Here is a 27,495-nt window from a genome sequence, read left to right as displayed (position 1 = left end):
GGTTGCATTTATGTACTTACACGCCTGTCACCTCGCCTAGACCCTGAGCTCCTGCAAAAGGGGATCTAGGACTGAATCATGTCTGTATTTCTAGCCTAGTATAGTTTCTAGCCCATAACCTCAATTTTCTCTAGGTGCAGTTGTAGGCCATCTGAGTCAGATTAGTCTGGGGAGTCTTGTTAACAGTTCAGATGACCAGAACACGCCCACAGATTTACTAAATAAGGGTCTCCAGAGGTGAGCTCCAATCCAAGATGATAAGTACATGCAATGGGACTGATAGAGCAAGGATAGAAACCAAGGCCCCCAGACCCTGCCCTCCACACATTGCTCATTTGCTGACATGCTTGTTAGCTACCCAAGGAACTTTCATTGGGCATCTACTAAGTGCCAGCTACTCCGGATGTGAAGATAAACGAGGCACATGGACAGTTAAAAGCAGAAACTGTTGAGTTAGAAAGATTTGGCTTGAATCAGCCTTACTAACCATATGAATTTCAGCAAGTTACTTTACTTCTGTAAGCCCATTTCCTCTTTTGCAAAATAGAAATAATAGCTGTGTTATCAGATTGATGTTAATATTAAGTAAGACGATGCATGTAGAGTGCTTTGCAAAGTGCTTGGAATATAGTGTACTCTTAATAATGTTAACTTTCTCCCCCTTCCCCCAATTAATGAGCTTACATTCCAGGCAGGACTGAATTCTTGGAAAATAAGAAAAACTTGGAAATAAGGAAGAGATTATATAAGAGTTAAATTTTTATCTCCAGTGGGGGGGGGGGGGTGTAGGAGGCAGCCAATCAATGATTCTCTCTCATTGTTGATGTTTCTGTCTCTCTCTCTCCCTCTCCCTTCCTCTCTGAAATCAATAAAAATATCCTATATAATAAAAGGCTAATATGCAAATCGACCAAAAGGCTAATGACCCATCGCTATGATGCACACTGACCACCAGGGGGCAGGCGCTCAATGCAGGAGCTGCCCCCTGCTGGTCAGTGTGCTCCAACAGGGAGCGGGCCTAAGCCGTCAGTTAGACATCCCCTGAGGACTCCCGGACTGTGAGAATTTTGTGCAGCAGGCCTCTAATATATGTGTGTGTGTGTGTGTATGAGTTAGATTTTGTTTTATTACAAACCACCCTAAACTTGGTGATGTCACTTTTACTGTCTCACAATTTGTTGGATTGAGCTCTGTTGAGCTCTGTTCTAGATTGTGTCATCTGGGCACACTCGTGTTAGTGGCCAGCTGGTGGCCAGTGGCCTCACCCACATATTGAGAGGAAAAAGGTGGTAAGTGGGTCATGTGCACTCACATCTAGTAGACTAGCTTGGGCTCAGCACATGGTAGTGGCCACAGGGTTCTCAAGAGCAGTGGGAGTCCCCTGAGCAAGCACATTTGAAACCTCTACTCATGTCACGTTCACTAGTGTTTCATTCATTAGCCAAGCAAAGCACGTGGTCAAGTCCAGATTCAATGAGTAGAGAGACTCCCCGACTTGCTGGGTGAAGGGGTGTGCATGAGGGAAGGAAAGACTTGTGGCCATTTTTGTAATCTTCATAGAAAGGGTTTAATGGCTACTTATATCAAGTTTTATGCTGGATACTTTACAAGGTATTCATTTAATCCTCCAATGGTTTCTGACACGTGTGGCATACTCAGTTCAAAGAAGAGAAAACTCATGATTGGATAAATGAAGAGACTTGTGTGCATTTGGCCTAAATTATTTGCTTTAATTATGCCATGGCATTCTAGATGCTGCCTCTTGTTTCTTAGGTGATCAGGTCAGCCCATGAGAAGGAGTATCCTTTATTTAATAAAGACTTTTGGTTACGATGGAGCTGTCAATACTGGTCTTACTTTCCCATTTATACCTTAAACCATTGGGTCATATAGTATTTATTTGGTATAGAAAAAAATCTTAGCTTTACTATCCTTACTATTCTTTAAGACTCTCCAGAAGCTTATGAGGAGTGTTTTAGCGGGTTTTTGTTTGTTTTGCCAGATCACCTACCCAACCTGGATCTCACCGCATTTTGGACATGACTGAGCCTGTTCAGTGGGCCCGATACCACTGGCAGCGCCTGATGGGCGGTCCGAACAGGGGCGAGGATGAGAGGCCGTACAGCTATTCCTCGCTGCTTGCCTGCGGGAGCAAGTCCTCTCAGACCCCCAGACTGGCAGGCAGGCACCGGGTTGTGGTTCCCCACCTCCAGCCCTTCAAGGAAGAGTACGAGAAGTTCTCTGGAACCTACGTGAATAACCGAATACGGACGACAAAGTACACGCTTCTGAATTTTGTGCCAAGAAATTTATTTGAACAATTTCACAGGTATTTTTAGTTTGGGGAAAAATAACTGATTGTTTTTGTCATTCTAGATCAGTGGTTCTCAACCTGTGGGTCACGACCCCTTTGGGGTCGAACGACCCTTTCACAGGGGTCGCCTAAGACCATCGGAAAACACATATATAATTACATATTGTTTACAGGAGCAAAATTACAGTTATGAAGTAGCAACGAAAGTAATTTTATGGTTGGGGGTCACCACAACATGAAGGTCACGGCATTAGGAAGGTTGAGAACCACTGTTCTAGAGGATATAAAAGATTTTTCACGTTCATAACATTGTATGTTACTTAGGCTGAGACTTGTGACGTGGTCTTTGACGATTCTGGTAGGGTCTGTTGTGGAATGATGTCCGCTTACATTCACATAGCACGTTGCAGTTGACAACATGCTTTCTCTTCACCAGAGAAGACATTGCTATCCTCGTAGGGTAGATCAGAAAACTAGGTTTGACATTGTGGTTTAGCCAGTTCTTAGGTGAAACAATAAAATCCAGTCTAGTGTCTGTTTATTGCCTCTCTCTTATGAAGTTAGGCACTGAAGGAAAAGCAAATTTACATGGGGCTCCTTTCCTATGGATTTGGTCATTCGGCAAGTGAAGCAGGATGTGTATGCAAACCGTGAAAAGGGACAGTGGATGTGAAGAGTGTTCCAAAGGGCTGCCTTGGAGGAGGGAAGCCTCCTAAAGAGGACTCATGCTGATAGCTATGGCAGTGGAAGGGGAAGTGGCGTTTGAACTTAATCATGGAGGATGGTGAGATGTGCAAGGCGGAGGTGTCGCACAGCACAATGTCAGCTGGAGGAAGGGGAGTGCCAAGCAGTAGCACAGAAGATCTTCTTGAGGCCTGGGAAGTCATCCGTTCAGACTAACACAATGAAAGGCAAACTGAAGACAGACAGAACATTCAGGAAGATACTGTGTATGTCCTGGTCAGTTGTAAGGGAGAACTTAGATCAATGAGGGAATGAAAAGAAAGATAATCTGTTGCAGTGACTATGGATTACTAGTAGCTATGGGGAATTAAGGAAAGATAGGATGTGGTCATGTTGAGCTGAGGTGACCAAAAGGATTAACAGAAAAATTAAAGACAGAAATAAAAAAGAAGCTTGGCTGGGAGATTATTTTGTTTTTGTAAATGTTGAGTTTGAGATGCTAATGGGAGTACAGAGATTCTCAACATTCAATATTCACTCTCATTACTCTCTCTATATGTGTTCCACACGGATTGATTGAACAGCGGATGGGTTTAAAGTATACATGTGGCCCGGCTGGTGTGGCTCAGTTGGTGAGCATTGTCCCAGGCACCAATGGGTCACCAGTTCAATTTTGGCTGAGGCACATACCTAGGTTGCAAGCCTGATCCCCAGTCCAGTGCATATTGATTGATGTTTCTCTCTCATTGATATTTCCCTCTCTCTCCTCCTCCTTTCCTCTCTCTCTAAAATCAATAAAAGTATATATTTAAAAATAATAAAAGTATACATGTGAATTTGTTAAATTAATGACTTTAAATGCTGTGGGTGTTTCTGTCTTTTATGGGGTTTGCACTCTACTGCACTTGATGGAATTAGACCCTGAACCTTGAAGAGTTCAGGGCCAATGCTGGAGATTTGGGTGCAGTCCACATGGAAATAATTTAAGCCAAACAAGTAGCGAAAGGTGTTAAGGAAGAAAATTTTCAGAGTAAAAGGAGTTGGAGGTTAGGAAGGAGAAAGGTGTATAGATTTTTTTGAAAAATTTAACAGGGAAAATAGTGATAAAAATTCAAGGGGCTATGCAGCACTGAGATTTTGTTTGTTTCTTTTACATTAAAGGGCCACTTGAATTTACCTTGTGGGCCAGTGGAGGAGTTTTTAAATATATAAAATGGAGGAATGGAGGAAGTTCCTGAAAAAGTGGTTCTGAATAGCATCAAAGCAGAAATTTGATCTCAAGCGGGGGGGGGGGGGGGGGGGGGGGACCTCTCAGGCTTTTCTACGTATTTTGAGCCTTGTTTGAATGTAAGGTTTGCCCATACAAATTAACTTCTGAAGGGTAGGTGGTTGCATCATTTAACAAGTTATTTTTTATAACCCATAACACTGAATTTCCTCTCAGTTTTTGAACTTTTGAAGAGAAAATAGTTTTTCCTATTATGCTTTATATCATGTGTCACACGACTCAAGACGGTCACACTCCAATATTTACTGTTACATATTTAATACATACTATCTCTCATTTATTAAAGTATGCCTTGAGCTAGATGTTCACAGGAGTAATAAATTGTTGGTTCAGGTTTTTTAGATTTTGCTAGTTCTTTATTCTGTAGCATCTAAAATCAGCTAATAAACACTTGTAAGAAAACGCCCGGAGGTTTTTTCGCCTCTGTTTGCTTTAGGCGTTTATGTGATTTGTTAACACCTCCTTGTGCGTGTTTGTTTGCAGAGCCGCCAATTTGTATTTCCTGTTTCTAGTGGTCCTGAACTGGGTGCCTTTGGTAGAGGCCTTTCAAAAGGAAATTACGATGCTGCCTCTGGTGGTGGTCCTTACAATTATCGCAATAAAAGACGGCTTGGAAGATTACCGAAAATACAAAATTGACAAGCAGATCAACAACTTATTAACCAAAGTTTACAGTAGGTAAGTGTAACGGGAGCTGTCCTCAGGAATACACATGTACCATTTAGAAACTTGCAGATTGTTACTTTTTTCCCCCGTAGGTGTGACCGGGACTTTTTTTGTGGTTGTGGTGGTGGTGGTGATATTTTCAACTCATATGTATTTAAGACCTACAGTGAATTTAATTCATAGGAAAACAAAAGTGTATGAGATGTTGTCAACCCAGGACACAAGCCTCTATAACTTCTAAGTGAAACTGAAAGAATAAAACTTAAAACCATCAGAGGGAAAGCAAGCAGAGAGGTTTTAATCCTAGATGATACCATTTGGGATTAGAAGAGGTTGGGGTATGAAAAATATGAATGGATATGGAGAACAAGATGGAATATGGAAAAGAGAAGACAAGAGCTGTCTGTGGAGAAAAGGGATTCTGTAAAATGGAGGAAAATGTTCTTTGGGGGCACAAAAGAGGGTAATAAAACCTTCCCACTGCAGCAGCAGTTTAGGACTGTGTTAACCAGTATTTTTATTAAATGACTAGTGGCCCAGTACACAAATTTTTGCACATTGAAAGGAAATTAATTAGAAGAAATATTTTAATATCACTATTCGCCCTTTCTCTATAATAGAAGTATCAACCAAATTCATGATTGACAATGACAGATGGAAACACATGTGTGTGATTGGCGCCAGCGAGGGCTTTATATGTATTGCACATGTGCGAGTCAACTTAGCCTTTTATAGATATAGAATAAACTTGCTTAATTAGACCTGCTTTCTGATTTAGCTCAACTTTTTCCAGCCCAGTGAAGCACCTCAACTTCTCTTTCAGGTCATTGTCAGCAACACAGCAGTAAATATCAACACAAAGCAGATTATTATTGTAGATCACACAGGGAGGACAAAGGATAAAATGTTTAACTGCAGCAGTGTTTGACTATATTCTGCTCAGTGAGAAAATCTGAAGTCATTTTCAAGGTCCACCATTTCCTCTTTTCAGTCGGTTCAAGTTTTTAATCTCCATTTTCTGGCTAATGGAAAGAAAATAGGATTCCACTGAGTCTCTTATCTACTTACTCCAGGACTTCTGTGAGGATCAAATGAGATGCACGAGAAAACGCTTCAAAGACATTTGGTTAAAGTGTAAATGTTTCCACCTGGCTCTAAAGCAAGTCGTGTTCCTGGGCTGAAGAAACTTCAAGGAGGCTAGTCACTAGGGAGAGGAAGCTGGGTGTTGCTACGTGACGTCATTATCCGGCGCCTACAGCGATGGTTTCCGAGCTGGCCATGGGGTCTTGGGAGCATCGGCTGCGATTTGGTGGACTGTCGCTCTGGGGTGGTGGCAGGGCCTGTGTCCCACTTGGGGGAAGCCAAGTGTTGCGTTGTGGGCGCCAGGTCTGCGGTGCCATTTCTCTGTAAATGACCAGTGAGCATCATGGCATCTCCTGCATTGAGCATCTGCCCCCTGGTGGTCAGTGCACATCATAGCAACCGGTCGGATAGTGGGAAGGACACTTAGCATAAATATATATAAATAAGTAGAGCTGTTAATATGGTGGTATAATGATTTTTTAAATGTTGTACCTAGGTATTTATTTCATTTGTGTTTAATTACCCTTCCTTTCTGCCACATGGGAGCTCTCTGAGAGCAGATGTTGTGTCTTGTGCACTTCTGGATCCTTGACACCTTGACCACAGGGTAGATGCAGAAATCCCTTCATGTATGAATAAACCCATCAAATAGTAATTTTAATTTTATTCCAGATTTATACTCAAATAACTTAATGGTTCAAAATCTCACAGGAAAAAAAGGAGCTGAAAAATGTGTTTTAGTAGCTAATAACTAAAATTTCAGGTAAAGTAAGTTGTGGAATTTAGGTTTTATAATTCTGTGGCTTTCCTTTTAGCATTTAATGGATTAAAATTCATTCTAATACTTTGAACATGCTTTGAATTATATAGTGAAGCTTAAAAAAACTATTGTATATGTTTTTAGCTAGATATTATTTATAAACTTTGCTTTTTTTTTAATTTTAGGAAAGAAAAAAAATACCTTGATTGCTGCTGGAAAGATGTTACTGTTGGGGACTTTATTCGCCTTTCTTGTAACGAGGTCATTCCTGCAGATATGGTCTTACTCTTTTCCACGGATCCAGATGGGATCTGTCATATTGAGACTTCTGGGCTTGACGGAGAGAGCAATTTAAAACAGAGGCAGGTGGTTCGGGGATTTGCAGAGCAGGTAATAACATGTCGGCAGTTGGTGACATTAACATTTTCTTTTTAGAAAATGACTAAGCTTACTGTCACATGCATAGATAAAGAGATTTTAAATTTTATTTTTACCATTAAAAAATACAATCCCAGAAGGCTTAATACAGCTCCAATATCAGTGGACGTATACTATATTTTGTAGGTAATAGGATATAATGACTTTGGAGTTCAAGCATTTCAGTTGGGCAATCATATATTTTTTGGAACTGAATTAAAGGCACCTAACAGGATTATTTTGACTTTGGGTGGTGGGCAAACAATGCAATATACAAATGATGAATCATAGACTTTTATACTTGAAACCCATATAATTTTATTGACCAATGTCACCCCAATAAATTTAATTTTAAAAGAATTATTTTGTAATTTGGGAAATTATTTTGTAATAGAAACAACCACCTTCTAATTTATATTTCTTAAGCATAGACTTTATGCTATTAAAGCTGGAGACATAAATACATTATTGTTCCTAAAAATCTATAGTTACGTATATACCAAGGCCTTTTAAGACTTTTGTAGCTTCTCATGCCACAGAGCTCCTAGACCTTTCACAGGCTGTGGTGAGGGAATCAAGAACTTTGAAGTTATATTCATTAGCATGAGTTTGAATGAATTCCAACTCTGCCATTTAATTACAATGAGACTTTGAGCAACTCATGGACATACTTTATGCATCAGTTTCTTTATCTTAATATGCTGTGAGACTCAAGTGAAGTAATATATGTAAAAGCATCGTACAAAATGCCTAGATAGCAGTTTTCCTTCCCTTTCTGTAGAAGCACTTGAGATGAACTATTTTAAAATGTAGTGGTCTTCTTTTAAATGAACCACTATTGGGTCAGATTTTCTTCATCTTATACTTGTAAGCCAGGAAAGATGCTAGCCAAAGAATAAATACCCCTCTTTCTTTAGTAAATTTCAACACCTGATGTCAGATTGGGCCCATCTTTCAACCTATGTACTTAGATCCTCTGTGATTGATAGACCACTGAACTTATTGTCATTGTCACTTTCATAAGCATTTCTGTACCTGAGATTTTTGTAAAAGTCTCGTACAGCTTGGAATTCTATTACATACCACTAAATAACTAAATATCTACTTTGAGAGTGATGCCGGTTAATTAATCAACACACTTTGGATTCAATTAAGGGTGAGCACTCTGACATTCCATGACCTCGATTGTAATCCTGGCTCTAAATTTTTTCTTGTTTTGAGACCTTTAGCAAATTATTGATCCTCTTTGTGTCTTGCTCTCTTCATCTATTAATTAGACCTAATTATAGTACCACATGGGACTAGGAAGAAGAAATTAACCAGTTAACTGCCACAATATTTTGAATTTAATTAAAAAAGGTCCGCCGCTTGTGTCTATAGACGCTTATGGCATACATATGGTTAATTAATATATTTAAAGTGCATAATATAGATTCCAGTGCATCAAAAGAACTCAAAAATATTATTAGCAAATCAAATTATATGATCATAACTCACTCACATTTTCCATATGTATTAATATTTCACGAGCTGTATCAATAGCATTTTTTGTTAGCCATAAAGCCTTGTAAAAATAAAAAAGGAAATGAGATAGGGTTGGCTTGGATGGTTCATAGTGAATCCATACCTATGTCTATAAAGGTATGGATTGGTAAAACTTTGCTTATTGCAAAGGTAAAACTTTGCTTATTGGTTGTATAAAACATTCTAAAATTACTGTTTTCTCCATTAGAGTATTTTGTAAGATATTGATGTCTAGCTCATTTTTTAACTTTTAAATAAAATTTGCTGGGATCAAATGCATATGTGCTCAAAGTCTTCACATACACATTTACCATCAGAAAACATCTATATATGGTCGAAGAACACCAACAGTGTTTTCATCTTTTCAGTGCTTTCTAGATAAGAGTGTTCACTATATGAGTAGAAGCTCTCTTCTGTAGAGTCCTGCATGGATTCCAGTACATGATTTGGACATTCCTATCGCCTGCCTATGTGTATTAATGCTCTAAGACCATCCTGATCCAATTTATTCATTCATAATTATGCCTATACTTTTCTTCATTTGGGCAATTTGTAACATAAACTTTGTGGCAAGGAAGCCTTAGTTTTACCTTAAGAAATGGTGACGGGAGAAACACTTAAATCTTAAGGGCTTACCCTTGAATCCTTCTTGTTTTACGATGTAAAATAATGTGCATAAATGTATGTTTTAGGACTCTGAAGTCGACCCTGAGACATTCTCCAGTCGGATAGAATGTGAAAGTCCAAACAATGACCTCAGCAGGTTCCGCGGCTTCCTGTGAGTGATACGTGGCTTACCTTTGTGGCTGTGAGTGGAACTGTGTGTTGCCATTATATTTAACGCGAGGTTAAACTTTATGTACTTATATCCAAGTTAAATCACGAATGGTCAATATGTTTAGACAACTTATACATTCGGTAAATATTTATCTATGTATATTTTTAAAATAACAACAAAACCTTGTTCTTCAGCTAATCCTAGAATCTCAGTTGCCGGGAGCCGGTCCACCCTTGCTGTTTCAAAGGACCTGGCATATATGGCATACTGTTCTTAAAATGTTTGCTCACCTTCTTGGCACTATGTGTTTTAACCAAGGTCTCCTCTCTGAGAAAGGTTGTTTTCCCAGGTAGGGATTTTCCCCTGAAGTTAGGGAGGGAATAAAACCCCTCAACTAAGTGCCAGGCGGGTAATTAATCACTTTAACTACGAACAATCATGCTTAAGCTACATAATCTTTACTCCCTGGAATGGAGATAAGAAATGCCCTAACCTTTGTAATAGAGATTGATAGGATTGAATCAACTGGTATAAATACAGATGTAACAAGACAGAAAGAGACAGAGCTTAGAAGACAGAACCTACACACAGAACCTAGACATAGAACCTACACAGAACCTAGAGACAGAAGAACTTCGCTGGAGAGAACATGGCAAAAGATCCTGGACAGAAACTGGCCACAGAACCTAGAGACAGAACCTAGCTACAGAACCTGGATAGAACATGGCAAGAGAACCTGACTAGAATCTGGTGACTGAACCTGGCTGGAGAACCTGGACAGAACCTGGCTGGAGAACCTAGCGAGGGAACATGGCTACAGAATCTGGTAACCGAACCTGGCTGGGGAACCTGGAGAACCTAGCAAGAGAACATGGACACAGAACCTGGCTGGAGATCCTAACCAGAACTTCGCTGGAGATCCTGACCAGAACTTGGCTGGAGATCCTGGCTAGGCTGCTGATCAACTGAACGCTGTCTCCGTGTCATTCCTTCTTCGCTGACTCCGTCCACACCTTTGGGGACCCCTGGACCTGTTGGGGTTGGACCCCAGCACTCAGTGGTGCAAGAATCTCTTACATAAGCTCCACATTAAGCCCAAGACATGCTAGTTGTTTGGAAGGAGGTGTTTGGACAGGACTGACAGCTGAAGTGACATGATAGGATGGTCCTGCAGTTAGAGGAGCACACGGACAGTCAGGTTGGCAAGAGTTAGCCAATGACTTGGAAACACATCAAGAAGAAGAGTGATGACAGTGTTCATTCTGGAGGCTTCTTGTGGTGTCCACATCCCTTTTGCATGAGCAGCTAGAATTTGAGGTCTTGCCTAATTTCATGCCTGTCTTATGCCACTAAGTGCTTTATGCTCTGAGCCAAGTTATTTACTCTTTCAGTTTCTTTATTTTTAAAAGGAGACAATTTGGCCTACTTCATAGGGGTAATCTTGTGATAAAATAGTAGAGAAAAGTTCCCAACTCATTTTCTGAGACCAGAATTATCCTTATACCATTACCCGGATACCAAAATAATTCAAAACATTTAAAGAAAGGTCACTATCCCTCATGAACCACATGTGCAAAAATTCTAACAAAATTATAGCAAATCACATCCAACAATATATAAAAGGATAATGCATCATGACCAGGTTTCGCATTTGAAAATCAAACTATGTGATTCACCATATTAAGAAACCATAATTAACAAATTAAAAAGGCAAGTCCCGGTGATCATTTCATAGATGTAGAAAAGTGTCATTTCATAGATGTATAAAAGTATTTGACAAAATTTAACTTTTGTTCTTGCAAACTGGAAATAGGGCACTTAAGAACCTATAGTTAGCATCATACTTAATGGTAATAGACTATGTAAATGCTCTTTCCCTAAGATCAGGAACAAGACATAGATATTCACTTAACCATTTTTTTTTTCAAACTAGAACTGGAGATTTTAGCTAGTGCAGTCAGACAAAAAAAGGAAATAAAAGACATAAAATATTAAAGAAGTAAAACTTTTATTCACAAATGGTGTGATGGTCTTTGTAGAAAAGCTGATAAAAATCTATAAAAAAAGCTACATGAAATAATAAGTGGATTTAACAATGTTGTAGGAAACAAAAGCAATATAAAAAAAATTCAATTGTATTTCTGTATACTAGCAATGAGCAAGTAGATATGGAAATTTTAAAAATATAAAGACCTAAATTTAAAGTAGAGACATGTGTTATTCATGCATTAACTCAATGTTTTCATGTCGGTTTGCCCCAAATAGTTTTATAGATTTTGTGTAATCTCAGTAAAAATTCCAGCAGTGTTTTTTAGACATTAACATGTTTATTCTAAACATTTATATGGAGATGCAAAGGACCTATATTAACTAAAACAACTTTGAAAAAGAAGAAAGTTGGAAAGCTAACACCATCAGATTTCAAGACTTATTAGAAAGGTACAATAATCAAGCCAGTGTCATTTTGGCATAAAAATTGACCAATAGATCAATGATAAATATTATGAAGTTCAGAAAGTAACACAGACATTTATGGACATATGGTATTTGATAAAGATGCAAAAGCAATTTAGTAAAAAAAGGTTAGTTTTTTTTAATAGATGATGCTGTAGCAATTGAATATCTGTATTTAAAAAAATAAATTACAATTTATACTTCTCATTAAAAACATTACTTAAAAAAAGGGTCCTGTCCTTAAATGTAAACATAAAATTATAAAATTCCTAGAAGAAAACATAGGGTCAATCTTCAGTACCTTGGGTTAGGCAAATATTTCTTAGCTACAAGACTAAAAGTAGAATCCACAAAAGCAAAAAATAAAAGAACTTTATCAAATTTAAAAATGTTTTCTCTTCAAATGACACTGTTAAGTTAATGAAAATGTAAGTCACAGACTGGAAGAAAATATTTTCAATGTAGATATATATATATATATATATATATATATATATATATATATATATGATATAGGATTTACATTCAAAATATATAAAGGCATCTCAAAACTCAGTAATAAGAATACAAACACTACAATCCTTAAAGTGGTCAAAAAATTTGAACGGACACTTCAGCAAAGAAGATACATGGATGACAAATATTTGTGTGAAAAGATATAAGTTAAAACCACAGAGCACCAATGTTAACATTACAAGGAACATCTATAACAAATGTAGGTGAGGTTATAGAGGGATGGGAACACTCATAGTGCTGGTAGGAATGTCAAATGGTACAATTACTTTGTAAAACAGTTTGGAAGTTTCCTAGAAAATTAAACATATACCCACTGTGTAATCTGAATACTAGAAAACAGTGGTATTTAGAAACTGTTGCATCTTTTCCCCAGCCAAAGCAGGCAACGCTGAGATAGCAAAAGCCAATGGGCCAGAGCTTTGAAAACTTTCCTGTGAACTGCCTAACTTAGTACTCTAATCAAGAAAACTCAAAACCATGATTTTTTATTTTTACAACCCCACTTTTGCTATTTAAAAATGAACCTATATGCTGTCTTTCTTACAGAGAACATTCCAACAAAGAACGTGTGGGTCTTGGTAAAGAAAATTTATTACTTAGAGGATGCACCATTAGAAACACGGAGGCTGTTGTGGGCATTGTGGTTTATGCAGGTTGGTTCTCACCATTGTCTCCTTTGTGCTTTTCTACAAGTTAATGTTTTCCATTCACTCGAAATGTAGCCTTCAGAGGCAGAGAGGAAATTTTGTCTTGATAAGCTTAATCATTGGTCTCTGTTTTTCTAAATGGATTACAAAAGCAAACTAAATTAACAATATTTATGATGCAACTACTTGTTATGAAATTATCTGCCAGAGAGGTTTTAAAATATGATATTTGCTGCCTGGCTTTAATCTGCACATTCTCTGACATATTGTGTTAACTTACACAGGCCATGAAACCAAAGCAATGCTGAACAACAGCGGTCCCAGGTATAAGCGCAGCAAATTAGAAAGAAGAGCGAACACAGATGTCCTCTGGTGTGTTCTGCTTTTGCTTATAATGTGTTTAACTGGTGCCTTGGGTAGGTAAAATTTCATTATTTGAAGACATCTTTTCAGCAAGATACTCATTTAAAAGCATTTACTTTCAAAAATTTATGAATATCTGACTACTGTAAGGAAGGTTTTATTTGCCAGCAATTCCGCCCCCCCCACCCCCCAAATCCTAATCTCATTCTTTGGCCTGAAAAGCACTGATGTTAGTTATACTCAGTTATCCATGCCACAGTACTTGGAACCAGGGAAGGGATCTAAGTAGAGAGGGACAGAGACAAGAGAATGTGTAGAATTTTGAATTTAAATTGGAATTTGTTTCAAAAACAAATCATTGGTGTTCAACAAAGTAAATACTTCATCCCTGGTTTTTTTTTTTAGAAATAAAGTTCTATATTTGCATAATATATATGTAGCATCCATTTGATATCTGTGTATTTTTTGAAAGGTCATGGAGTCTGGTTGAGTAGATATGAAAACATACCCCTTTTTCATATCCCTGAGCCTGATGGGCATGTCATATCACCAGTGTTGGCAGGATTCTACATGTTTTGGACCATGATCATTTTGTTACAGGTAATTTCTGTTGAGCTTATCATAGAATTGTAAGATCTTTGCCACTTATTCAGCTATATTCAGTTACTCAACCTTTCCCCCGCCTTTAACATTTGTTAAATTGTTTGGTTCTTTTTAGGTCTTGATTCCCATTTCTCTGTATGTTTCCATTGAAGTTGTGAAGCTCGGGCAGATCTATTTTATCCAAAGTGACGTGGATTTCTACAATGAGAAAGTGGGTTCTACTGTCCAGTGCCGAGCCCTGAACATCACAGAGGATCTTGGGCAGATTCAGTACCTCTTTTCTGATAAGACAGGAACCCTCACTGAGAATAAGATGGTTTTTCGAAGATGTAGTGTGGCAGGCTTCGATTACTGTCATGAAGAAAATGGTGAGTGTTGGGCGTCTACGATAACCTTAACATTGATCATTTTACACCCACTTAATGGTTTGATAATTCTAGCAAAGAAGTGCCATATTTAAGCATTGGGTACTTAAGTCATCCAAATGGGCATTAAGCTTAATCGTCATCCATTCAGAAGGTAGTAGGTCAAATTCCAGGAGTCTGCTGCCATGGTTTCTTTTAAAGGAAAGTGCATTACCAATAGAAGTGGAAGGTTGAGGTTGTAGATGTGACAATGCTATTGCATTATAAATGCTTTTGAGAATCTAATGAGAATAAAAACCATATCCCTAAGAAGTATTTTGAAAATATTTTCAAAGGGACTATGGGTTCCCCCCTAATTCCAACATTCAGCCTGTTGGTATTTATTGATTCTTGGTTAAGAACACCTAGTCTATACTAATAAGAGGATAATATGCTAATTAGACTGGATAGACAGGATGTCTTCTGGACATCCTTCTGGACAAAGCCACAGCAGCTGTGAGAGCCGAGGAGGGCCAGCAGCCGCGATGGCTGGCAGCGGCAGCAGCAGCTGGGGTGATGGGGGCGGTGTCTTCCCCTGATCGGCCTGATCGCCTCCCTCAGAGGGAGGCCAGACTGTGGCTTAGGCCCGCTCCCCGCGGGCAGTGGGGAGTGGATCTAAGCCGTCAGTAGGACATCCCCTGAGGGCTCCTGAACTGTGAGAGGGGGCAGGCCAGGCTGAGGGCACCCATCCAGTGCACAAATTTTCATGCACCGGGCCTCTAGTTTAAGAATAAACAAGATGAGCTGAACTATGTGGTCTGTGGCCAGCGTCCATCTTCGTTTGTGCACTTAGATTAAACCAAGTGTTAAATAATCTGGTTATCAACCCTAATATTGTACCTTTCTTCTACATGTAGCAAGTATTTTCCTGGTTCATGATTTATCAGTGTATTGGTTTTCTGTTGCTGCGTAACTAATTGCCACAAACTTAGTGGCTTAAAACAGCACAACTATACAATCTCATGGCTTCTGTGGGTCAAGAGTCTCTTGGGGTCTCTCACCAAACTGAAATCTACTTGTCAGCTGAGGCTGTGATCTTATCTGAGGCTCAGGAGCCTGGTCTCAATTCACTGGTTTTCTTGGCAGAATTGTGTCTTGAGGTTATAGGGCTCTGGTCCTGCTTTTCTGTTGGCTCTCAGCCTGGGCCATTCTGAGCTCCTAGAGGCAGCTGAACTCAGCGTGGCAGTTCGCTTCTTCCTGGTCAGCGGCAGGCCCTCTAGCTTTGAATCTGTCTTCTTCAGGAAAGTACTGACACCTCCTTTAAAGGGCTCACCTGATGAGATCAGATCCACCTGGATAGCCTTCTTTGACATTAACTCAAAGTCAGCTGATGAGGAACTAGACCACACCTTCAAATTCCCTCTACCTGTGCCCTAAAACATACTGATATCACGGAAGTGAGATCCTGTCATTCTCACAAGGTGTCTACAAGGTGAATTTTGGGGGCTGTCTTAGAATTCTGCCTACCACAGTCTATTACCATTACTTTAAGAAGTCTCTTCTTGTTAGAAGTTTTACATTTTTATTAAATATTTTTGTCAATTATTATGAATATTAGTAAGATTATGAATATCATGATTTCTGCCAATAGTGTTAAACTCAGACATCTCACCTTACCCAAAATTAAAAAATATATATATTATACTTTTTTTCTCCTAGGGACATGTATTTTTAAGCCTGTTTTTATTGTTACTTGTGAGTGTGAGAGAGAAAATGTTGAGTATTCATGACAATCACTATCTAAATGTTAAAAACATATAATGATACTCTATAATGATACTCTGCATTATGTCTCATCTTTTTTATTGTATCATTTTTAAAAAAATATATTTTATTGATTTTTTACAGAGAAGAAGGGAGAGGAATCGAGAGTTAGAAACATCGATGAGAGAGATCGATCAGCTGCCTCCTGCACGCCCCCCACTGGGGATGTGCCCGCAACCAAGGTATATGCCCTTGACCGGAATTGAACCTGGGACCCTTGAGTCCGCAGGCTGACGCTCTATCCACTGAGCCAAACCGGTTTGGCTTTATTGTATCTTTTATTACAGAGGCAATGTTATAGAAAATTCAGATAAGCCAAAAGATAAAAATTTTTCTAAAATATATTTTTATTAATTTCAGAGGGAGAGGGAGAGAGAGATAAAAACATCAGCGATGGGAGAGAATCATTGATTGGCTGCCTCCTGCTTTCCCCACACTGGGGATCGAGCCCACAACCTGGGCATGTGCCCTGACTGTGTATCAAACTGTGACCTCCTGGTTTATAGGTCAATGCTCAACCACTAAGCTATGCTGGCTGGGCCAAAAGAGGAAACATTTTAAGTCATCAATAACCCTCTCTAAACAGAGTGGACCATTGTAACATTTTAGTGCATTTCTTTTGAGTTTGTTTTTCATGCACACATTACTGTGTTTTTTAAATAAAAGTGACATCACAGTGTGCTTTTAGTTTTATACCCATTTTTCTTAAGACCTTATCATGACTTCCTTTCCATATCTCCTTATTCTTCTAGTGGTTACTCTATATTGCATGTAAGAATTCCCGTAATTTGCCCTGACCAGTTTGGCTCAGTGGCTAGAGCATCGGCCTGTGGACTGAAGAGTCCCAGGTTCGATTCCAGTCAGGGGCATGTACCTTGGTTGTGGGCACATCCCCAGTAGGGGGTGTGCAGGAGGCAGCTGACCGATGTTTCTCTCTCATCGATGTTTCTAACTCTCTATCCCTCTCCCTTCCTCTCTGTAAAAAATCAATAAAATATATTTAAAAACAAGAATTCCCGTAATTTATGTAATTAATCCATCTTCTTAGTGTAGGTTGTCAGTAGTCCTTTGCTGTGGTAAACTGTTGCAGTGATCTTCCCTGTACTAAACCACTATTGCCCATTTGTGAGCCTAGAGCTTTCTAAAATTATTTGTCCATTCATTCCTATTTTCAAGAAGTATTTTGCAGCAGTAATCTCTATATATAAAAGGCTAATATGTTAAGTGTCCCTCCTACCATCCAACCGGTCACTATGATGCACACTGACCACCAGGGGGCAGACGCTTAATGCAGGAGCTGCCGAGCTGCAGTGACTTGGCAGTGGAGGTTTTCGGGCGATGCACCCTGAAACCAGAGAGGAGGGAGCCCGATTCCTCCCAGGGCCGCACAGTTCCACATTTGGCCGTGGGTTATGTTGTCGCTGGAGTACTGTGGGCCCTGAATCTGGTTTACTGCACACTTGCATTTGTGTTCTACACCCTGTACGATAGCAACTTTGCAGAGTGCCCTCTTGCATCCCGGGCCCCTCTGGGGATATTGGAGAGCCGGTTTCAGCCCAATCCCCACAAGCCAGGTCGAGGGACCCCACCTGCCAGAGGGACCCTGCTCACTCTGCAGACACTGGGGAGGGACCACGGGAGGTTGGTTCCATGGCATGTCCAGCCCTGTCCTGTCCCGCTGGCCATCTTCTAATTAATTTCCTTTCAATGTGCACAAATCCGTGCACTGGGTCACTAGTTTTTCATAAAATACACGGTGGCAGGTACTGCATTAGTTTTTGTATTGGTAGCATTTTTAAATTTATATCTGCAACATTTAAGAGGGCTAATACCAGCCTTCTCCCACCCAGTCCCTGAACATGCATGCTGCTGCCCAGTGGTGCTTCTCTTCTGCAGCTCCTCATGCAGAGAAGATACCAACTGCCTAAGAATCAAATGCTATCATGACAACTATAATTGATAAGATACTTATTCGGGAACCATGGATGTTGGACTACTTCTAGAAGGTGCTGACTTTGCCTGTGAGCACTTCTTGACCATATACAGCTAGAACTTCTGGTCTCTTTCTTTGCAATGGCTTAAAAATTAGTCCATGTATACACACCACACACAAGAGCATGCGCGTGCGTGCGCGCGCGCACACACACGCACGCACACGCACACGCACACACACACACACACTAAATGCTGAAAGGGGTGATGGTAGAGGCCATTTCTCCCAAGAACTTAATTCTGGGGAGACATATTATTAATTCTGAGACATTATTTTTGCTGAAATGAAAACAAGTTAACCCTCCAGGGTTTTCTAGCAAAAGTATTGGCTAGGAGATATTACCATAAAGAATTTGGCCTCTTGGAAATAACCCCTTACACATATGTAATTAAAATAAATACATCTGACAAGACCATTTTATGTTTTAAAACCTTGCAACTTAGAAATCTGGTCCATGGACTAAGCAGCATACAGACAACTAGCAATCCAACAAGCACATATATTTGTTGATTATTTACTGTGCATTCAAGACATTGAACATAATCATAAACAAGACAGATAAGGCCCCTGTTCTCCTGGGGCTTCTATTGGTGAAAATAGTCACAAAAAATTAATTTTTAAACCAAGAAAAATATTAAATAGCAAAAAGTGCTTTGCAAAGAATTAAAAAGAGGTGATACGATATAGAATGGTTGAAAGCCTACTTTGGATTGGATGACTGGGCAAGGCCTCTCTCAGTGGGGACATTAGAACCTAGATCTAAATTACATGATCTTGAAGTTCAGGGACAAGAGTCTTACAGTGAGGGAGCAGCTAGTCTAGCCCTCAGGCTGAATTGAGCTTACCAGTTTTCAAAGTAAAAGGCCAGTGAAGCTGGGTTTTAGTGAACGTGTGGAAGGAGAGGCAAGAAAGCTAGAGAGGTCAGTGGATGTCAGGTAATTCTGAGTTACATAAGTCAAGAAAAGGGATTCAGATTTTACTCTGAGTGAACTGTGAAGCCACTGGAGAGTTTTGTGCAGGGAATGATCCAATCTGCTTTATCTTTTAGGAAGTCACTCTAGCTACTATGTGAGGAACGGATTGCTGAGGGGCAAGGAGACCAGTTATGAGGCTATTGCATTAGTCCAGTTGAGAGATGATGATGGCTTGGACTAAGGTAATGGAGATGGAGAGAAGTCAAGATATTTGGGATGTATTTTGGATGAACAAAGGACAGTTCTTGGTGATGCTATGACAAGTGGGGCTTGGGAAGAAGAGAAGAATCAGGGAGAATCCTACAGTTTTGGCATAAGTAACTATATAGTTAGGTACCGTTTACAAAGATGGGAAGACAGAGAAAGAGTAAGTCTGAGGGAGAAGAGTAGGGGAGTTCTATTTTCACATGTCAAGTTTAAGTTATCTATCATGTATTTATTCAACAAGTATTTATTGAGTATCTATCAACCACTGCTTTGGGCTCTGGAGATATCCAAAGCAGGTAAAATGGTCTGCTCTTTCAGAGTTTATATTAAAAATATAAGCAAATAAGATATACAGTGTGTAGATGATGGTAAGTGCTGGGATAAGATTTATAGTATATAGTGTAGTTAGATCTGGGAAATCTCCATTGACAAGGGGATCTAAGAAACTTGAGGAAAGTAATGGAGGGAGCCATACAGATATCTGCTGAAGAACCTTCTAGACATCCAACTGGAAGCATCATATGAAGAAATGGATTCCAATTAGAAGTCAAAGTTGAAGGTATAGGTTTGGAGGTCATATGCAAAGAGATGCTATTTCAAAGACGGGACCAGATGACATTGCCAAGAAAGGGTTATAGGTGGAGAAGGGAGGGAGCTTCCACAGCAACCCAATGTTTGAGGCTTGGGGAGGAGAGAAGACAGCTGGAGAAACTAAGGAGGAACAGCCATTGAAGTAGGAGGAAAAATAGGTACACATGGTGTCAGAGAAACAGGAAGAGCCATTTCAAGGAGAAAATAGTCAGCTCTGTTGGACATTGCTAAGAGTTCAAATAAAATACAGGCAGATGCGATGTTTGGATTTGGTAACAGGAAGCTCGTAAATGACGTTGACAAGAGCAGTGTCAGTGGAGAGACAGGGACAGAAAGCCATGAGATTCGTTGAGGAGAGATAGGTGTAGGTGAAAGGGGGCAGAATTCTAAGGGTGGATCCTTGAGAAGGCCAGAGGGTTGGATGGAGAGCTTGAGTGGAGGGTTTGGCATTTGAATCTTTATTCATAGTAGGAAGGCAGAGAGTTTGGTACAGCTGCAGATAGGTTGGTTGATTCAATGATGGGAAAAGAAGAGTTCCTAACTGAATTCTTCTCCTTTTCTCCATGAGGTAAGTTCATTAGCTAAGGGTATTGGGGGAGGGGCGGTTGGAGGCCAGGTTTGAAAAGGGAGGAGATGGTACGAAATAGCTGTTTTAAGTAAATGCCCGACATATTCAACTTGCAAGTGGTTCTTCTCAGGTACTGACGCCGTGTGATTTTTTTACCCCTCAGCCAAGAGGTTAGAGTCCTATCAGGAAGCTGTCTCTGAAGATGAGGATCTTGCAGACACCCCCAGTGGCTCCCTTGCCAATATGGCGAAACCGAGGGCCCCCAACTGCAGGATGGCTCATAACAGGCCCTTGGGAAGTAAATCCTCAAATCATCTTGCTGGGAGCTGTTCTGCTCTAGGAAGTGGAGAAGGAGCCAGCGAAACGCCTCATTCCAGACAGGCTGCTTTCAGTAGCCCCATCGTAAGTGTGAATGCGTGGCTTGACTCTTGTCCATCAATAATGAGTAATGCCGGAACCTCCTCATAATTACAATAGAGCCAAACACTGTTGTCTTTTCAACCCGAGAAGAGACCCCATAGTTGCAATTTAGTGTGCGTGCCATACATATAATTAAAAGTATAAACAAACAATATCACAACCTCCTAATTTGGGGGATAACTTCAGTGTTGAGAGAGAAAATATCATTTCTGGGGGGAAAAAAGGAATATTTCTGATGAGGGCCAATCACGTCTGAGCTTGAAGAAGGCTGCCTTCTGTAAGGACCGTAGCTCACTCTCAGGAAAGCTAACCAGAGTTATCTTGTACACAGGTACGTATGTGCAAATCATTGGTACCCTCCAAGAGCTTATTTTTTATTTTATTTTATTTATTGTTAATTCTCACCCGGGGATATTTTTTCTATTGATTTTTAGAGAGAGTGGAAGGGAGGGGGAGAGAGAGAAAGAGAAAAAGAGAGAGACAGGGAAACATCGATGTGAGAAAGACACATTGATTGGTTGCCTCCCGTAGGGCAAGGATCGAACCTGCAACCCAGGTACGTGTCCTTGACTGAGAATCAAACCTGTGACCCCTTGGTCCCCAGACTGATGCTCAAATTACTGAGAAACACTGGCCAGGGCTCTCACATTTATTTTGACAGTCCGTTTTGTAAACACAGCTTTGCTGACCAGAGCCCAGCTTTGGCCAGCTCTAATAGCCCTTTTATTATGGTTACGGCGCAGGCTCTCAGTCATGCAAGTCGTCAGATTCCCCAAATGAGGTATTTGGATTGACTTACATCAATAGCATTTGTTACAAAGACAGAAGCTGCAAACTTTTCATTAGTCTGAGATGGACTTCAGAATGCAGTAGTCTCTCTGTTCTGAAGCCAGTTATTAGTCAATGTAGAGATCATTGGTCCAATGAAATCATTAGCTTCCGAGATCTCTCACTCAATCCCAGATGTGTTCCATAGAACAGACCTCTCTGAAATTTAAAATCTGAGAATCCTGTTCATACCAGGCTCTTCTTGGAGATTCACAGTACCCAGTAAGCTCTCTGAAAAGTGATGCAATAAAGAAACCTGTTTCATTTAAACATTTTTTTCAACGTATTTCAGTATGGGACTCTTTGGTTTGGAGTCTTGTTTTTTGTTTTGTTTTCTTTTGTTTGCTTACTATGTACTAACATTCTGAGAAAGAGGCCTCTGGGAGTATTGCTCCAACCCGTGGAGTCTGACAGGCACTAGCTGGTGGTTTAATCATAGGCCTTGATAAAGATCATGCAACAGGTTTCCCAAGCATCCCTTGGTTGACTAAACATCGAGTGAGAAGTCTCAAACTTTGTTTCTCTCTTCTACTGACTTTGAGGGAAGGGCTGTTCCCTGAGCGCCGAGGGCCCAGCCAGTGCCCAGCTCAGGGTTACTATGTTTGAGATGCATGAGGAAATGTGGGCAGCTCATTTAGGAACAGCCCCCAGGTTATGAGAGCCTGTGCACTCCCATCAGGCTGCAACAAGATTCAAATTTTGCTAAGTCAGGCGCCACAGGACAGCAGATGTACAAGTATTTAGATAGAAATTTAAGAATGGTTTGTAACAGCAGATAACGTGGACCTTTAAAACCCATTGTGAGCCTGGCAACCTGAGGGTGAGGATCATTCAAGAAAGAAAAGGAACATTGCATTACTTGGGTTTCTGTTGTGCTAGTCTCATCCCACCCACTGCCTCCTTTACTTTATACAGCCACCCTCTGAGGCAGGCATTATTCTGACCATGATTCAGAAGCTCAGAGGGTGAAGCAAGCTGCCTGAGGCCACTAGCTAGTATGCAGTGGATCTAGGACCTGATCCCAAACCCATATGATTTCCAACCTGTACTCTCTTCTTACTAAGCCTATGCTAGTTCTCACCAAACTCCTAAGCATAGAGCACATGCCACAGTCAGGATGCTTTGCCAGCCAACTGCACCTAGGACTCCCCTAGAGTACAATGGCATTTTTGTGAACTTGATTTGAAGTTCCTCATTTGACTCATCTGAAAAATTCCTAAGGCAATTGATTGTATGTTACTGGGTTATAAACAGATTTCTACTACAACGTTCTTTGCTAGAACTAGCACTCCTAAATAAGTGTGAGGAGTACTGTGTTAAACAAAGTGGAATATTTTTTTCAATAACGACTTGTTAGAGCCAATTTGTACAAAGAGTTTTTAAGAGGAGGGCGCAGAGTAGAGTTGCCATATAATTGTGATGATCTGAAACCTCTTGTCGGAGCCCTCAGGAATGCCTCGTGGAATGTTATTAGGAAATAACATGTATATTAAATATTTTTTTAGAAGAGTAAAGTTTACTGTGTCATGATTCATATGTTCTGGTTATAAAAGCTACTTCGCATTTAGATTTAAAACTCTCATTTTTAGACATTTGTTATAATAACACTTTGTCTTATTGGATCTCCAGGAAACAGATGTGGTGCCAGACACCAGGCTTTTGGACAAATTCAGTCAGATTACACCTCAGCTCTTTGGCCCAGTGGATGAGACTCTCCCAGATCCACCACAGGACAGTTTGTACATCATTGACTTCTTTATTGCTTTGGCAATCTGCAACACAGTAGTGGTTTCTGCTCCTAACCAACCACGACAAAAGGTAAGGTCTCTACTGCAAACAAAGGTCACCTTCCAGAAGAGAACTTTGGATTTAAATGTACCAGTACTGGTCTTGTTATGTGGATAATAATAATAATAATAATAATAGCCGCTAATAATACCATCTTAACATTTATCCAGCAGTTAATCACTGCTCTGCGCTTACGATGTTCTAAATGATTTTAGGTGCTATTACTCCACTGTAATTTTCTGTCTTACAGTTGAGGTTAAGTAACTTGCCCAGTCACAGGATGGTTTTGTGGGGAAGGTGGGATTTGAACCCAAGAAGTATGGCCCAGGGCTACTATATATTTTGCTTCTAGGAAGGTAGCTGATTCTTGTGGAATGTGGCTCTGGTCATTTTGCTTTAGTTTTTTTTTTTTTTTTATACCAAATTGAAGCTTTTTTTGAGGCTTTGGAGACTCTCATCATAGTATACACTGTATCAAACAAGATACAAAGTATTAGATTTATTATCATGTTTCGTGAGAATGTACCTTTTTCATGTACCAGTTGAGTTAGCTTTAAATCCATCTATCTGAAATCCAGTACATCTGTAATACACCAAGGTTCTGCAGTTCCCACAAAAGCTGGATTTCTAAAGTCTACTTGTAGCTTAGAATTCATGGAAAATGCATTTTCAGTTAAAAAGAAAAACTCATTTTAGAGACTGGTGATTCACCACTTGCTGTGCTGGCTTCCTTGTGTATCACTATCTCCCCTTTTGCACACATCCACTTAAAATTCAATTTGCAGCACAACCCAATTAAATTTTAATTTTCCATCAGATAATTTTCTTTTGGCAACTTCAGAGGTGGTCAAGTTTAACATAAAAATAATTTACTTCCAATTAAGCTTTCGTTTGCTCAGACACTCTATTTTTATAAGATTTCAACTAGAAAGTTGCCCTTTGAAAAGTGATTATGTAATTAGAGAATAAATTGTGGAGTGTTCTGTTTTCTCCCAACACGATACTTTATATACATCTATTTCCAAAGCAGACATCTATTAGTGTTTTCTGCTTAAGAAATCTTGATACCTTATCTCCAAAGAATATAATATTCTATGACCAAAAATAAAATATAGGTATATAGGAGCCTAAGTTTCATGATATTTCAAGGTAGTGATAGGAAGGCAGTAAAAAAGGAGCTAATCAAAATTCTTGTGGAATACAGAAACCTCATGTGTGATCGAAAAATTGACCATCATGAGTCCCTCAAACTATCATAAAACTAATAATCTTTAGAAGAAAACTTTTTAATTCCTTGGGCATTTCTGAAGGAGAAAATTTTAGGAACCAATTAATTGCTCTTCACGATTGAATCTGCTACTAGTATTATTGAATACTTAATTTGCTTACAAGTTTTAAATTGTTATTGCTAGGATGCATACAATAAAGATTATGGGTTTTTCTATCTTTTAAATTAGCTCATTAGGAAAAATTGCTAATAAGTACACACACTGCTGGCAATATTAGCATTTTATGTCTTTTGCTATTTGTCAGATTTCGTCCTGAATGGTTGTAGAAGTTCATAATGCCATCAACATTAGCACATCTTTTTCAGTATGGCTCTCTTTATTTTTACTGATGTTCTCTGTGGCAGTTGTAAGCATGAGGCCAGTTGCTACCTATTTAAGGGAGTGGTAACTCTTTGTATCTCATTATCCGCCCCCCCACACCCCCCAGTTTGACTTCAGAGTTGTCTTTTGACTGCATTATTGAGACCTTCCCAAATTCCTTCCTAGATCCGACTCTCTTCACTAAGTGGAATGCCCATTAAGTCTTTGGAAGAGATTAAAAACCTTTTCCAGAGACTGTCTGTCCGAAGATCAAGTTCACCATCTCTCGCCAGTGGGAAGGAGCCATCTCCTGGGGCCCCGAACGCCTTCGTGAGCAGGCTCTCCCTCTTCAGCCGGGTGAAACCGGCCTCGCCTGCGGAAGGAGAGGTCTCCCAGACAGCCGGGAGCCCGCAGGGCCCTGGGAGCTCCGCTTGCCCTCCAGAAAGAGAGAAACAAAACGGTGATGCAGGCATCGCCAACGGCAAGGTGGACGCCCTCCCTGGACAGCCCTTGACCTCCAGTCTGTGTTATGAGGCGGAGAGCCCAGATGAGGCGGCCTTGGTGTATGCCGCCAGGGCTTACCAATGCACTTTGCAGTCCCGGACACCAGAGCAGGTCATGGTGGACTTCGCTGCTCTGGGACCATTAACATTTCAACTCCTACACATCCTGCCCTTCGACTCAGTAAGAAAAAGAATGTCCGTGGTGGTCCGGCACCCCCTTTCCCACCAAGTTGTGGTGTATACGAAGGGTGCTGATTCTGTAATCATGGAATTGCTGTCCGTGGCTTCCCCAGGTGGGTTCATACAGGACTGAGGGTGGTGAGATGAAGGGCTCAGAGATGAAAAGGCCACCCTCAGTGGTTGATGAAAACGAACAGGCAGACATGTGGGGATCAGTCATACTTGGCAAAGTAGGGAAGGCTCAGTAGGATTGGGTGAGAAAGCATCTAAGTTTGGGGGCTACCCAGACCTGGGTTCAAATGTGGCCGCTGTCATTAGTCATGTATTGATAAGTTACCTGACTTCTGTATCCGAGTCTTCAGTAAATGGGGATTATAGTACCTTCTTTATAGGTTCCTCAGAGGTTTGACATTGTACTGTATACCATATATGTACAGCCTTTTCCCAGTGCGAGCAAACTGTAAATGCCTGATGAGGGACTAATAACATTGTTATAGTTATTGTCACTGTTGTTATTGACGGTGTGGGAACAGGGTTGGTATTCAGTTCTTGGTACTTTCCTCTCCCCAGGGAGAATGGGAGCAACGGGAGGATGAATTCTGGGGTTCCCTTTTATAAATGTACAGAACTGCAAGGCCTTTTGTTTGTTGTAGGTTAAGCTATCATTTTAAAAAATATGTAATTGGGCCCCCTGATGGGAACCCTTGTGTTTTGCTAATTATTTCAGATGGAGCAAGTCTGGCAAAACAACAGATGATAATAAGGGAAAAGACCCAGAAACACTTGGATGACTATGCCAAACGAGGCCTACGCACTTTATGTATAGCAAAGAAGGTGAGGCTGCTTAGCACACGACTCACTCTTGCCTCCCAGGTAATTTGATTTAAGAGAACCCGACAGCCCTCACCAGATGGCTCAGTTGGTTGGAGCATCATTCCATGCACCAGAGGGTTGCAGGTTTGATTCCAGGTCAGGGCTCACACCTGAGTTTTGGGTTCCATCCCTGGTTGGGGCGTGTACAGGAGGCAGCCGACCAATGTTTCTCTCTCTCTCTCTCTCTCTCTCTCTCTCTCTCTCCAGCTTCCTGTCTTTCTAAAAATCAATAAAAACATCTCCTCAGGTGAGGATTAAACAAAAGAGAGAGAGCTGACATCCACTGGGCTACCTTTGTATCAGGGGCAGGATCATTTCATGGAAAAGGCAGAGGGACCCTTTTGATCTTGAACTCTCCATTCTTACACCTATGTGTGACTAGATAGAAAGTGCCTCACCCCCTCTACTCCAGCTGCTTTATAAGAACTTCAATGTAGATTTCTCCCTCGCTGCGGTTCTCAACCTGTGGGTCGCGACTATCGGAAAACACATATAGCATATCAGATATTTACATTACGATTCATAATAGTAGCAAAATTACAGTTATGAAGTAGCAACGAAAATAATTTTTTGGTTGGGGGTCACCACAACATGAGGAACTGTATTAAAGGGTCGCGGCATTAGGAAGGTTGAGAACCACCTGAAGATGAAGGAAAATGCATCATTCATTCCTTCTCAAGGAATTCCTCTTAATTTTTATTTGGAACATGTCTTTC

General features: G+C 40.3%; 1 protein-coding gene across 7 annotated transcripts in view; it reads left to right on the top strand.

Moving 5' to 3' along the window:
* Nucleotides 1-27,495, top strand: part of ATP10D (ATPase phospholipid transporting 10D (putative)) — a 78,411-nt gene that overhangs the window by 22,311 nt on the left and 28,605 nt on the right. For 5 of the 7 annotated variants that reach the window (XM_059671860.1, XM_059671866.1, XM_059671875.1 and 2 more), the window contains 12 exons: nucleotides 2,003-2,329; nucleotides 4,770-4,964; nucleotides 6,981-7,185; nucleotides 9,429-9,514; nucleotides 13,031-13,137; nucleotides 13,416-13,547; nucleotides 13,967-14,094; nucleotides 14,213-14,465; nucleotides 20,762-21,000; nucleotides 23,476-23,664; nucleotides 25,410-26,019; nucleotides 26,634-26,740. In XM_059671860.1, the coding sequence (XP_059527843.1) occupies nucleotides 2,003-2,329; nucleotides 4,770-4,964; nucleotides 6,981-7,185; nucleotides 9,429-9,514; nucleotides 13,031-13,137; nucleotides 13,416-13,547; nucleotides 13,967-14,094; nucleotides 14,213-14,465; nucleotides 20,762-21,000; nucleotides 23,476-23,664; nucleotides 25,410-26,019; nucleotides 26,634-26,740 (2,578 nt within the window). Of the gene's footprint in view, nucleotides 1-2,002; nucleotides 2,330-4,769; nucleotides 4,971-6,980; nucleotides 7,186-9,428; nucleotides 9,515-13,030; nucleotides 13,138-13,415; nucleotides 13,548-13,966; nucleotides 14,095-14,212; nucleotides 14,466-20,761; nucleotides 21,001-23,475; nucleotides 23,665-25,409; nucleotides 26,020-26,633; nucleotides 26,741-27,495 lie in introns of those variants that run through there. The other 2 variants (XM_059671901.1, XM_059671909.1) reach the window with 2 other exon arrangements.

This window comes from Myotis daubentonii, chromosome 1 (assembly GCF_963259705.1).
Source record: "Myotis daubentonii chromosome 1, mMyoDau2.1, whole genome shotgun sequence".
Lineage (NCBI taxonomy): Eukaryota > Metazoa > Chordata > Mammalia > Chiroptera > Vespertilionidae > Myotis > Myotis daubentonii.
Note: the sequence above shows the minus strand (reverse complement) of the source record. Positions and strands in the feature narration are given on the sequence as shown.